Raw genomic sequence first — 14,327 nt, 5'->3', positions numbered from 1 at the left:
CTGATTTAAATCTTGACGCTGTCATAAATTAACAAACTGACATACTCATATTCCAGAGTCCTGCTAGAACTTCAACTTCATAGATTATATACTATTGACTAAGATACAAAAAAGATCACATACAACATGATTGCAACTAATTTCCCAACATTAAACAAATACCTCACACTAACAAAGTTAGTTACCGTCTCCCTGGTAACACCAGGATGACAAATTGTGAGAATGTAAGGATTTTCAATGAGGCAATAAAGACATATTTGAAGGTAATATTCTGATATTCACAAGGCCTGACTAAGGAAAGCAACACAAAGACTTATAACAGCAGTCAACAGAGCTGAGTTTTTATTTTCATGCTGAAGCATAATCCCTCATATGCACCCTAGAGTGCACGTGCATGCACACACCTTATTTTTCACATGCTTTTAAGCTATTTTAAAATGTCTGTTTTTGTCATATTACAAGTTTCAACTTGTACTTCAGTCACCATCAGGTCTGTAGATACTGAAGTTACTGCTACAGAATTCAACTGAGATTTGAACCAGTGGCCTCCCAAACACAAATCTAGCATTACCAATATACTACCTCAGTTGGTATGTAACAGTCACCAGTCTTCACACAAAAGTTATGAATATTACTTACATCTAAAGAGTTCAATTTCTGCACTTGGTCTAAGATGAGTGATTTCAATGGTGAGATGACTATGGTGATCCCAGAGGTTATAAGAGCTGGAAGTTGGTAGCAGAGAGATTTACCACCACCCGTGGGCATTAGGACAAAGCAATCAAACCCAAGCAATGCTGCATTCACTGCTTGAAGCTGATTTGGGCGAAATTCATGTAAACCAAACTTCAGCCTGAAAACCTAAATGAGAAATAATGATAAATGTAACTTACAACCACAGCTATACTTAAAAAACAATATGCATAACATGTCATATGAAATATAAACAGAATTTTCATTATATAATTTAGTCCATATTAACAACTCAGATACATGAACATTCAGGAATAAAAACCCGGATAATATTTATTAGATACTGAGATTAAGACAAACCTGAACAATCTCAAATCTCAGCAATCAGAATCACACAATTAGTTTTATAATACATGAAATATCACAGCAGCTCAGTGCTAACCCTTTAAAGCTGAAGCTTGTCTAAATAGTGAATGAAGATTCAGTCCATATCTCAAACAAACAGCAACATTTCATTACAAAGACCAGCTGGTCAATGCTGCTTAAGGAAATAATCGCTGTTTACCATGTGTTTTTTGGTGTCACAAAACTCTATATTTTAACAATAATCATCATAACTTGAATGTTACATTGATTTTTATGAGAATAAATAATATCAATGATATTTTTTTACCAAGAAATCCATTCCCTGTTGAAAATACTGTAAAATTAATAAACCATTTTCATTATTTTGTTAAAGTTTACAGGTACTTTTAAAAGGCTGCTTATTTAGTCATCAGGAATAATATAGTCATAAGACTGTAATAATTAATAAGCAATTTCAGTAAATTTGAAACCAAGACACTTTCATTAATTCATAAACAAGAAAAATTCACACATACCTTTATCATCTCTCTGCTATGTGGATAATCATTGCCATCAAATTCACCAGTGATGCCATCATTCTTTATGTTACTATGGAATGATCCCAAACCAGAAGATTGACAGGCTGGTTTTGACTTCGGATTGCTATTACTGGTAGTACTATGTATATTGTAAACTGAGGATGTGTAACAGACAAGCTCTTCCTGTGTGTCAACTGATTTGGCACCAGGATCTACAGCACATGCAAAAACATTTGTTTGGAGACAAAAATTGCTATTCTTTCAAATACAACAAATTATATGTAGTACAGACACAAAAATATGCAAAGTAATGTATATAGAGCTTCCATAGGCATTCTATATAAAATAAACACTCAAAACATTTTACCTTGTCTCTTGATATATTTATTCATTTAATTCATGTAATCACACAAAAAGAAGAAATAAACCCCCAAATATTAAACATATTGATGTAAAATACTATCACTCAAAACATATGGAAAATAAGTTCCAGTTTATATTTTAAGTAAATTTTAGTGCTGTACAAAATGATAATATATATTTCTTCTTTAAATCTTATTAGCAGGACACTCGTTTATGACATAACTTCTCTGGTCCCTTGGATGACATAACTGAGTGTGTGTGTGTTGCTTATATTCACATAAATATGGCAATTAAAATATCTTTTACTTAGGGTCAATTTTATCCAGTGCTCTATCTAAGAACAGTATTCACAGAGGCTTCAAGTAACTTCAGCAATAGCAATAGCCAGCAATTATCTGTAATTTGTTAATGCATTTTCAATGGTTCCAGCATCTTCCATGTTATTGCTATCAGTAAAATTATGACCAATTCCTCCTAATGAAAAACACAAAAACACTGAGACATGTTAATATTAAACTATTTGTGAAACAGGACTGACACTTTCCCCTTCTTAATTTCCAAAGCTGCATTTGCTTATGTATTCTGCTGCATATTACTAACCTGATATGGAATAACATAAATTGTAAACTTACTCTTCAACATTGGATCATGGATCTTCAGATCATGATTCTGTGTCATCTCTTCTATGTTGAAAGTATCATCATCATTTGGCCAATTTTGTGTCACATCATCAATATACTGTGAATCTGTAAATGCCTTGGAATGTAAGGTCGAGTTACCTGAAACACGCAAGCATTCTGTTTCAATAACCAAAAGTAATAAAAATTCACAAGTGATATACAATTGAATTTATACAAAGAACAAAGTAGTAAATGGAATATACACTAATCTTTACAAGTAACTTCTGAGTATAATTTTATTATAAATAAATGATATGATTAAATTTCACAGTGTACAACATAACAACCCAAAGACAGGTGCAAAAATTAAAACAAAACAAGATTAGTTAAAGTGTCATATACCACTACACTGACATACAGGACAAGAGGGTACTAATGACTGTATGAAAAAGAGCCATTGAGAAGCTAACACTGCTCAGCTAGTCAAGAAATCCCCCACATTTTACAGACTCTGAAGAAACATTACCCTCCATTTGTTTTGATCTTAATGTGAGCGACCAAGTTTCAAAACCATACAAAACAACACTTAGAATTACAGCTCTGAGTATTTTAATCTTTACATTTTTTTTATAACAAACATGAAGACAAAAGATTATGTTAAAAAATGTTATGGAGAACATTATAATGAAAACAGAAGCATAAATAATGGACAGATTGCTTACCCAATTATTTCACAATGGTGTATTAGTCGGTTATCTAATTATTTTATGATGCTGAATCAACTGCTAAGCTCACACAGCAGCTACCACATACAACACCCCTAATAAAGAAAAATATGGGAAAATTTTGAATGATGAACCAGGATGGATGTGGAAGGTAATGATCACAGCCTTTGTTAATGCTCTCCTGCCCTGCCCTAAACACTCATATACACCAAGTAAATTGTCATTACCAGCTGTAGTACTAATCAGCACTGCATGAAAAGTTAACAACCTTTCTGTTTATCCAAGAGTATACTATTGACATACATGGTGGCAGTTTTCCTTTCACATCTTAGATTCAGTTCATGTATTTGTTGTAACATGAATTAATTTAAAACAACTACTTTTTGATGAAATAATAAAATATAGGACTGCCATAATAATAAGGCAAGGAGAGAGTTTAAGTACCATATCACATTTTGTGGAGGAAATAACAAAAACTATGGAGAACCTCAGGATAGCTAGCTTCCATCAAGGATTCAAATAAGGTACCTCCCAAATGTGAGTTACCAATGTGTATATGGGCATTGTATTATGCTTCATGAGAAAAATACCATATTTATATGAATACAAGCAACATTTTTTAAAATTGTATTCCACAAAACTCTTGTGCAACCTACAACTGGAATATTTTTAATGGTGAGATAATGAGTTTATATCACACTTGATTAGGCAGTGTTTATTATGGTTTCCAATACAGAGAAACGATGCAAGTGTTTTAATAATAATAATAAGTGTATGTGTTTAAGAGAAGGATAGATGAATGAAATCTTTACTTACTAGTATGGCTTCTGGGTGACTGAGCTTCAACTGTGAGATAGTTAAAACTGGTTTTCCACTGATTAGCTGGTTTATTAAAACTATAATCACTTTGCTGCACAGAATGATTAGATTTTGTTGCAGAAATAAGCAATCTTGGTGGTGTTTCAGAATTCCTCTGAAGCATACGCAGTCCTGGTGATGTATTAAAATTATATCCTATTTGTGATAAACAACCACCAACTGATACTGGGCTTACTGCTTTCATGTTGACACAGTCACTTTTTTTGCCAAATGATGTAGGAGTCTTAAATTTGAATGCAACTTTTACAGGTGGTCCAAGGACTTCTTCCTCCACTATACTATCATTGAATAATGCTAAAGCAGTCCTGGTACTATTCAGACATTGAGAAGAAGACAGTCTGTTTATTAATGGTTTGGTATTGCTCCCCAAACTCCTAGGGCTGTAAGGACTAGAATAATTATCACTGCTGCTACATGTAGTTTTTACCACACTGGCTTCATTAAATGCATTATCATTAAGATATTCATCCATCTCACTGAAATTAGCACCTTCTGGTGAGAGTCTGCTAGAAATGTTATCATTATCATAACAACATTCTTCCACTTCATTCAAATCTGCAACTTCTGGAGAAAGTCTTCTAGAAATGTTATCATTATTGGTAACTACATTTGGTACACGCATATTGGATAATTTTGCTGCCTTCTCCCTATTCAAAGCAGGATTCTCAATTATGTCTCTGTTATCAGGAGATGGCACTTCAACTGAGAGTTTTCTCTTCAACAAGGCTCCTGTAAGTTTTTGTTTAGCTTTCAATTTTTGGCGCAGGCTTTTTAATTTTATAAATATACTGGAATCAAACTCTGGACACTTTTCAAGAAGCTTTAGTGGAAGAGATTCAAAACCTGAAACCAATTTTTCAAGTATCTGAAACTGAAAGTTTCTTAGGACGTCTATGTTATCCTTCAAAATTAATGTTGGTGTCTGAAAAACAGAGAAAAGGAAATCATGAGCATGATTAGAGTCATAATGGCTTAAAAAACACTTACCATTTACTAAATATTGGTACTGGTACTTGTAAGCTTTCAGCAAGCAATGTAACATGCTTCAATTAAAGTCCGAAAGAAAATAAATGAACCCAGTTATTCTCAACCTCAAGTAATAATCCAAATCACAGTCATCATCAGCAGCACTAAATGTTTAATAATATACTCTGTCTGCTGAGACAGACTACAACCCCAGATTTTACCTTATCATTTCACAAAAATACTTTTTTTATATTTTTCATGACAAGACAAAAAAGTTTGCAACTGAAGCCAATATGTGAAAGGAACACACTGTCTATATACTATCTACTGAAGCACCATAAATTTAGAACCCTCCAGTGGATCACTAAGATGTAGGAAAAAATATAGATTCTGCTGAGCACTCAGGCCAGGAACAACAATTTGCATAGGAAAATTTTCATTCTGACAAATTACAGTAATTTAGAAGTATTCAAAATTTTGTTCCTGATGGACAGATGGTTCTGTTAGTAATCAAGAGCAAAAAGTGATGTGAGCCTCTAAAGAATCCAGCAAAATGCAATTATTTTCAATCCTCTTCTTCTCCTTCCTCTTTTTTTTGGCAAAGAAACTGACAGATTTATATGAAATCTTACAAACCGATATCCTCTCTACAAAGGAAATTGGTTTGAAGATTTCATACAAATAACCACACAGCACAAAAGATCATAAGATAACAGATTTATACCTCTATGGAAACTCTTCCAAAAGAAGGATGACTTTCCATATCATCCATCCATGACTCCAATTCTTTTGTAATTCCCAATGGTCTTAAGGCCACACTTTGCAAAATCGTATCTACACCTATCAAACACACAAAAATCATAAATATCAGAGAAACAAATAACATAACATTAAGATATAGAGTTCACAAAAGGGGAAAAAGACACAGTATCTTAAGAGATCAAGGGAAGCTATTAAAAATTGCCTGTAACACATCAGTTGTTTTCAGAAAATCATACAGTGTTTTTCAATTCTAAGGGGTTCTGACAATGGTGGATTACACTTTAAATTATTCTCTATCTGGACTTTTTTCCATCGTCCTTGTATAAAAGAAAGAAACATCGTGGTTTCTCTCTTTTAAACAAGGATGATGGAAAAAGTCTAGACAGTGAATATTAAATCCAGTGTTTTGTTCAAATATTCCAGACATGTCTAAAGTGGCCATTTGTCTTTTAAATACAATATATAATCATACAGTCCTGCAAGCTAATAGGTTAATGGGTTTAAAGTTGACATAAGAACAAATTAAACAAATGAAGCCAAAACTTAAATACATTTAAATTAAGCTAATTTTGGAACCAGCTACTCTTCCACACCAGATGTTGGCCTAATGATTACACCACCATGTCTCATTTCCAGAACCGTATTTACAGTGCAACATATATACACACTCAACAAAATCCGTCATTTTTTCTCCAAGGGGGAATTTTCAGATGTTTTTTATGCTTTAGCATAAGTGAAGAACACCTTTTGGGCCCATCCATGTCTGTCTGTGTGCAGGGTCTTTCATCATATTTTTACAATATTTTGCACACTGCTGGAATGATAATGGATCATAATACTGCAAAGGGACCTTGAATCACACTGTTGCATCAATTACCTTGGATACCAATGCTGTCAGAAATCTTGTTGCATTTGTTGTTCAGTTGACACCATCACCATCGCTGTGATGTGGTATACAGAATACCTTTGGAATTTTAGTGTTCTACAATGAGTACACCAATCATACAACCAGTAAGATATAACAGCCTTGTATGATGGACATTAAATGAGGGTTCACTGCATATACTTATAGATACAAAACATTACCAGACCTGGCTACACCAGTATAATAAAAGGAGTTATGTGTTACAAAGAGCATCCTATAAAAACAGCTCTTTTTTACCTGTATTTTTCCATACATACAGAACAGTAAATGTGGCAGTTCATTTCTTTTATCTCATCTTAAAGAAGCTCAGTAGTACCAGAAGACTGTTCTTACTCACCATCAGTGGCATGACAGCACACACTTTCTTTGCTCGATTTTTGTTCATTTGTATCTGTAAAACTGTCTTCTTTTCTTAACTTAACATCATTACTAATGCATATTTCCTGAGTTTTCACTGATTGTGCATCCACAGGAGACTTCTTAATATGACGAAAAGAAGATGAGAGAACAGGTGATGGAGTTCGATCATTACCTTCATCCACACCAATTTCCTAGATTAAGACAAAGAAAATGCTTATACACTCCTGGATATATTAACTGAACCAATGTCATATCTCCAAACACAAATTTTACCTCTCCTTCCAAATAAGGGAATGGAAATTCTAAATATATGACCTATTACTGTATCTATTTGCAACAAATATGAACTGAAATATATATATAATTGGTGGATTTATTTGTAACTTATCTCTACTTTATGTGAACCCTTTGTTTGTATTTTGGGACATTTATACAGGATGTCCATAAAAACCTTTACAACTTCAACATTAAATAAAAAATAATGAGACAAGATTAGTGAATGATATTTTTTGCATGTTAAACAATATCTCTCAAAGTTTTTAAGGGAATTTTGTTTAGTGTTAATAACATGACTTGTTAATTGAAGATGTGCACGTCGACTGACATTTAACATTAAAGGAAATGGCTACTCCACAGGAGAAGGCACAATGTGTATCCTGGTTTATCGAGACAAGATCAGATACGCAGATGCAGCGCAAGTTCAGGACCAAATATGGAAGGGAACCGCCATCAAGACCCGCAATTCGTGAGTGGCAAAGGAAATTTATGGAGATTGGCAGTGTTCTGCATCAAAACGGCAGTGGCCAACCAAGCACAAGCGTAGCGGACATTGAACGTGTGGGTGGCACATTTGTCCGTAGCCCTGGAAAGTCCATTCGCACCGCCGCCAGACAATTGGAGTTGCCACGTTCGACCATCCACAAAGTGCCGCACTAGAATCTGAGACTGTACGCATACAAAGTTCAGGTGGTGCAAGCTCTTGAGCCAGATGATAGGCTGCGCCGCACAGCATTTGCTGTCGACATTCTGGCTCGAACTGACGTCGAGGAAGGCTTCCTTGAGCGTGTTCTCTTTAGTGACGAGGCAACATTCCATGTGTAGGGGTTACTGAACAGGCACAATGTAAGGATATGGGGATCCGAAAACCCCCATGTGGCCAGAGAACTTGTGCGCAATAGCCCGAAAGTTAACGTGTGGTGCGGACTCATGTGTGACCGAATAATTGGGTCATTCTTCTTAGCCGAAAAAACACTCACAGCCAATGTGTATCTGGACATGCTGACGGAATCTGCTGTCCCACAATTGGAGGACATTCAGCAGGATGGAGCACCACCCCACTGGGGGTTAGCGGTTCGTGGCTACCTTAACGAACAGTTTCCTAATAGGTGGTTTGGGAGAGATGGTCCAATACCGTGGCCACCTCGTTCGCCCGACATAACTCCGCTGGATTTTTTCTTTGGGGTTATGTTAAGGATCTTGTGTACCGAACACAGGTTCCCAACATCGACGAAATGAAGCGAAGGATTGTGGAAGCCATTGCAACCATTAATGCAGACATTATTCAGCAAACATGGAGGGGAAATCAAGTATCGGCTTGATGTGCTACGTGCAACTAAGGGTACACATGTAGAGGTGTACTGACTTATGTGCATAAAACTTTGAGAGACACTGTTTAACAGGCAACAAACTCCATTCAGTTATCTTGACTCATTAATTTTTTATCAAGTCTTGACGTTGTAAAGGTTTTTATGGACACCCTGTATAATAGTATGACTTATATTTTTTGTATAACAAGTATTGTATTATTATGACTTATTCTACATTCTATTGTCATCTGACTAACTTATGGATAATAGTATGACTTGTATTTTTTGTATAACATGTATTGTATTATTATGACTTATTCTACATTCTATTGTCATCTGACTAACTTATGGATCCATGGAATGTAATAAAGATGTATGTATGTATGCATGCATGTAATAGCAGTGGTCCAAAATAATTAAAAAACTGGGATGTTACACACCATGCCAACAGTGCACATACACCCACCTTGTTTACATAATGACAGCTTTGTAACTGTCTCTGATATTAAAATCTGCACTTTCATTCTGTTTGATGTTTCAGATTTTAAGCATAATTATTACATGCACATATCTTATGACTTCATTAATGCAGTTAATTAAAGCATTAATTTATGATTAAAATAACTGTTATTTGTTAATTATTTCCTAAAAGGACAAATAATGCAATTACTGTATTTTACCTGCAATTCAGGATGCTTCTGAACTTAATATGCTTGAATAAAATAAAATGTAATCATACAACAAAAGCACCATGGGAAACAATTAAAAGAAATAGATTAATTAAATTGAAAACTACATAATGAGGAACTTCACAATTTATAGAGGTCATTAGGTGCCAGCATAATACTAAGTGCAGTATTGTCCACTGCTGAACAGAACAAGGTTAACCTCATAGAAGGTAAATGGATTATCATCACAATAGGTTGAGAAACAAGTTTGTACCTGAACAAAATCAAGTCCATCAGCAAACATATCCTCTGCATCTGAAGAAGTGGACCTACAAGGCTCATTTGCACTTTCTGTGATTTCATTAAATTCTAGGAAGAAATTAAAGAAAAACAAAAAAGAATGAATAAGCAAACAAGAAAAAGTATCTCATCAAAAACTACCATAAATCAATGTAATGAAGACAGTTTACAAAACGTTGCTTACTGATATTAAGTACAAGACACTCTAAACTCTAAGGACAATGGTATATCATCATCATATTTCATTTTATTTTGATATACAATGCCTGTCATTTAAATGGAAACAATTATAAACAAATTCTAAAAGTCACTACATTTCAGAGACTGTGTCTGTGTCTTTGTCTTCAAGTAAAAATAGATGGTATCAGCCCTGCAGAGAAAATAATTCAATTATCCATTCTGCTCTACAGAGTAACCTGTTTCACATATCACGGCTTTTTGGTACATTACTTTACAGCTTATCTACCATCGGGAATTGATTTATGGGCTTTTGATTGCTTCTATGCCCATTGATATAGCTTAGCCTTGTCTAAAAGGCCCTACAAAGTAGGTACCGTCCTTCATGCTTATCTAAAGATGACAGAAAAAGGGTGTTTATAATCTTTATAACTGTTGTCATTGAAATCACAGGAAATGGATAACATCCAAATAAAATATCCTTAGTATAAGGCAGACTTTTTTGTGTATTTTGAGCCATGCACACTGGAGCAGTAGGATACCCTAGGCAGGCAGCAGGCTCTGGAAATCTCTGCCTCCTTTCCTCTAGTCTTACATCACCATCATCATCTTCTATGGTGCTTCGGCCCGTTTTCGGGCCATGACCTCCCCACTTAGGAGGATTCTTGGTCTTTTGCAGCGTGCATTTGTGAAGAACATAGAGGCATCTCAGTGTGAGATTAACTTTTAAAGCCCAGTGATAACTATACTTACCACCTGCTTTACCAAATGATAATTCTGCATTATATTCACAGTGAGTACTGATGAGTTTTCTACAATATATAGAATAAACAGTGATTATTTCCTTGATTTGGTGGTGGAGTGTCAGGAATAAAGACCTCAAAAAAAAAGACTCATGGGGTGAAGTCATATGAAGTTCTTCTGTATTGATAACTAACTGTGAAAGATGATTTTATGAAGGCAAAAGAACTAAAGACGGTGAAACAACAGTTCTAATACCAAATTGTTCTTTCTGGGGAGGAAATTATCCCCCAGAATTATGAGATGGGATGAGCTTCAGCTTAAACATTTAAGGAAGAACACAATAGAAGCTACAATTTTAACAGAACATGCAAAAAGGGAAACTATCTATTCCAAGAATACTACAAACACAAAGCCACTTCCACTTTAAACAGCCATTTTTACATGAAAGAATAGCATGTTCATATAATTTATAAAATCGATGGCTTGAAGCTTGTTCCCATGGCTCAATATCAAAGTTTAAAAATAATTTATTGTAATTTATTAAATTGTGCTCAACCAGGGCTGTGTGTTACAAATGGTTTTTAACCACTAATCTCACCAGTTACCTTTATGAATAGATGGTCCTGCGTCAAAATCATCATCTGAAAATCTTTCTTTGACATCTTCTGTGGTGCTGTCTAAAGATACAGGAGGATTTCCTGTTTTCTCAAAAATGCTACAAACAAAATGAACATAAACTGAAAATGTGGAAAATGGTTATATGTAGCATAAGGCAATCATCTAATTTTCTCAGCACAGCAATGCTGCCAACACACCAAAATAAACATGCTGCACAAACAATGCGCACTTCTCCTTCACCATACTTTGTGAAAAAAGTCGTGGTTGTCTTTTGCTCCTTACTCTGAGGCAGCTATTATCTCACTCTATGCTACAAAGATCTTGAGAAGCTAGTAAAGAAATTCACAAAAAAAATACTAAATACTGTAAACAGATGTACTAAGTACACTGTTTCGATATTTTATTGTACTGAGTGTTCATATCCATACTATGACAGTAAAACCTCTCAAGTTGGACACACCTTTATATTGGACACTTTTAATTGGAACGGGCAAATATCCTATAATTTTACAATTCCACAATACCCTATATCTTAGACACCCCTTTATCCTGGAACTTGAACACCCCTTTTGTTGTAAGTTGGACAGGTTCATGCACTTAACTTCGATGCTTTTCAGGGAAACCTTTTCAGTTACATATTTTGTTATTTTGAATTTCTCTGGAGGATTATCTTATGGACACTGAACCCATCATTGGAATGCATTGCAAGTGTATAACTATCCTTTTGTTGAACCCTTAACTGGACTACAGTATTGCAGAAGACACAGTTTTAACTCCATCAGTACTGTGCTTGAATTTGAGTTCAGACTGTGTTAACAGAAATGGAATTTTTCTTTTTACGGTGGGGAAGAGAAAATTGGTGGAATAAACTTTAGAAAATGTTACTGAGGCTGGGGTGTAATATGCAATGCATGGGAGTGGGTATCAAAAGATTATTATTAATACTATTGTCATTAATTCTTAATTCAAGTAAGCCTACAGTAGTTAGTGTATATAAGTAAATAGATTATATTGTCATTAGACCACAATCTGATTTTTAACTTTCCCTCTATCTTAGACACCTCTGCACATTTTCGTGGAACTCCAAGTGTGCAACTTAGAGAGGTTTTACTGTACCATGAATTTCAGCTTCTGTAATTTGCATGTATCGCTCTGTTCGTTAGTCTGTACTACAACAGGTACTGCCAAACACTGACGACATCAAGAAGGAATCTTTTTAATATGAGGAAACTATTTTCCACCATGAAGAATGTCACAGTATACAAAAATGTATGCATAGAAAATATCGGAGGGTCACATGCGGCCCACAGAAAGAGAACACCTGGCATAAAACAATAACCAGTCACACTTGTCAAGATTGTTACAACATGAACTTATAAACTGTGTAAGATTTGAGGTTTACACAGCGGTGAGTATGAAGATTTCTGTCTTCTGGGTTGTTGCGCTGTGTAGACTGGTCATTGTTAACCAACGTTTCAGAGGTCATACTGGTTAACATCGACCAGTCTACACAACGCAACAACCCAGGAGACAGAAATCTTCAACTTATAAACTGATTAGAAGTACATAATAATGAACTAATGTAAGCTGTAAACTTACGTATTATCTGCCCTGCCGTCGTTTTCTTTCGCTACTAATATATCTGTTTTGGGCGGGGATGCTGTATTTCCCTTGCAAAAGAAGTTTGTCAATTTTGGTTGTGCTTTCTTTCTGAGAGACGCACTCAAACTGAGAGACTTCTTTGGCTGAGAAAAAGAATTCATTATACGGCATGACTTTCATAATAATATAATTTAATAACTAATTTCTCACTTTTATCAATCAACAGCACGTCATAAAATTACTCCACCATTGCGGCACTTCTATTCACAAATGCCTAAATGACAAAAAAACGCTACTGCATCCTGATTGGTTACGACGGACGAAGAACTTGTGCGACTGGCGACATCTTCTTTGATAAGCTTGTACTCTGTTAAAATAATTGTAATCCGTTACCGAAGGATGTCGCGAATGAATGTTGTCCCTTTTCCTGGACTATAACCTCGAGCTAACAGAAAGCAGAGCTTCATCATGTTCCCGAGGAATTTGTGAACAGTTCGCATGGTGGGTGTGAGGAGTTCCGATGGATAGAAGATCATTTTGCCAACGTTCCAATGTTTCTCTCCACCGAGTACAGCTGAGCTGACGTCGAAGAAAACATTCAAAAAGTTCGTCGACCGCCTGCGACAGAGATTGATTTCCCTACCGTGCTCATATGAGCCCACTTACGGCTACAAATTTTCTTCCTATTTCAGTACCCATCAGTCTTTACAGTTATCGGTTAAGAAGTGTTTTACGACGGCAGTCCACCTGTGCTCCTACATCGCACAGCACGCATTTGAAGACCTCTTTTACGGAAAAATGCGTTGTTACATTTTCTATCCACCGGCACCAACAAAACGTGGTTGCCGTCCGGCAGTACACCAATTTGAATAGTCTAGGCCAGCGTTGTCCAATTGGCGGCCCACGAAAGTATTTGTTAATTTGTTCCTAGTTAGTTCAAAGCCATTTTTTTCGAAGTTGATATTCCATCCCTTGTAAAAGATCATTCTGCTCAGTGCTCACACTAAAGCCATTGACCTAAGTTTTCCAGGTAAAAATTGTGACAGAAAACAGCTGTTGCAGGAACAAATTTAAAATAATATACAACTCTGTAGTAGTTTGTTCACATTTAAATAAAATTTATATTTCAGCATATGCAATGGTAATTTTTCATTTCTGAATAAGTATTATTAAAGATAATAACAATGCAAAAATAGTGACAGTAAAGGTTTCTCAGCCCTTGGATCCAACAGGAAAACTTTTCTGGCACAAGCAAGGAAAAAAGCTGGACCACACAGGTCCAGGATACAGCTGCAACAAAATCCTGTTAACGTAAGCACACAAGCATTTTAGTTGTATGGCTGTTTACCATTTCCAGCAATGTGTTTCATACACAGGAATGGTGGCACCTAGCACATAATGATGTCTTGCGCTTCTGGAGACTACATGCCTTGATACAGGAAAGAAAGAACAATT

At 35.4% G+C, this 14,327-nt stretch overlaps 1 protein-coding gene across 1 annotated transcript in view; it reads right to left on the bottom strand.

The window, feature by feature from the left end:
- Positions 1 to 13,855, bottom strand: part of Blm (Bloom syndrome helicase) — a 29,300-nt gene extending 15,445 nt beyond the window's left edge. Inside the window, exons 1-9 of the mRNA XM_022077403.2 lie at positions 12,870 to 13,855; positions 11,258 to 11,367; positions 9,706 to 9,800; positions 7,155 to 7,368; positions 5,855 to 5,970; positions 4,102 to 5,086; positions 2,573 to 2,719; positions 1,575 to 1,789; positions 640 to 861 (exon numbers count right to left, since the gene is read on the bottom strand). Of these exons, the coding sequence (XP_021933095.2) occupies positions 640 to 861; positions 1,575 to 1,789; positions 2,573 to 2,719; positions 4,102 to 5,086; positions 5,855 to 5,970; positions 7,155 to 7,368; positions 9,706 to 9,800; positions 11,258 to 11,367; positions 12,870 to 13,033 (2,268 nt within the window). The 5' untranslated portion in view covers positions 13,034 to 13,855. The remainder of the gene's footprint in view (positions 1 to 639; positions 862 to 1,574; positions 1,790 to 2,572; positions 2,720 to 4,101; positions 5,087 to 5,854; positions 5,971 to 7,154; positions 7,369 to 9,705; positions 9,801 to 11,257; positions 11,368 to 12,869) is intronic.
- Positions 13,856 to 14,327: the final 472 nt, after the last annotated feature.

The sequence above is a fragment of the Zootermopsis nevadensis genome, unplaced genomic scaffold, assembly GCF_977971745.1.
Source record: "Zootermopsis nevadensis isolate Lab colony 2312 unplaced genomic scaffold, Znev_1.0 Znev_ptg000061l, whole genome shotgun sequence".
Lineage (NCBI taxonomy): Eukaryota > Metazoa > Arthropoda > Insecta > Blattodea > Termopsidae > Zootermopsis > Zootermopsis nevadensis.
Note: the sequence above shows the minus strand (reverse complement) of the source record. Positions and strands in the feature narration are given on the sequence as shown.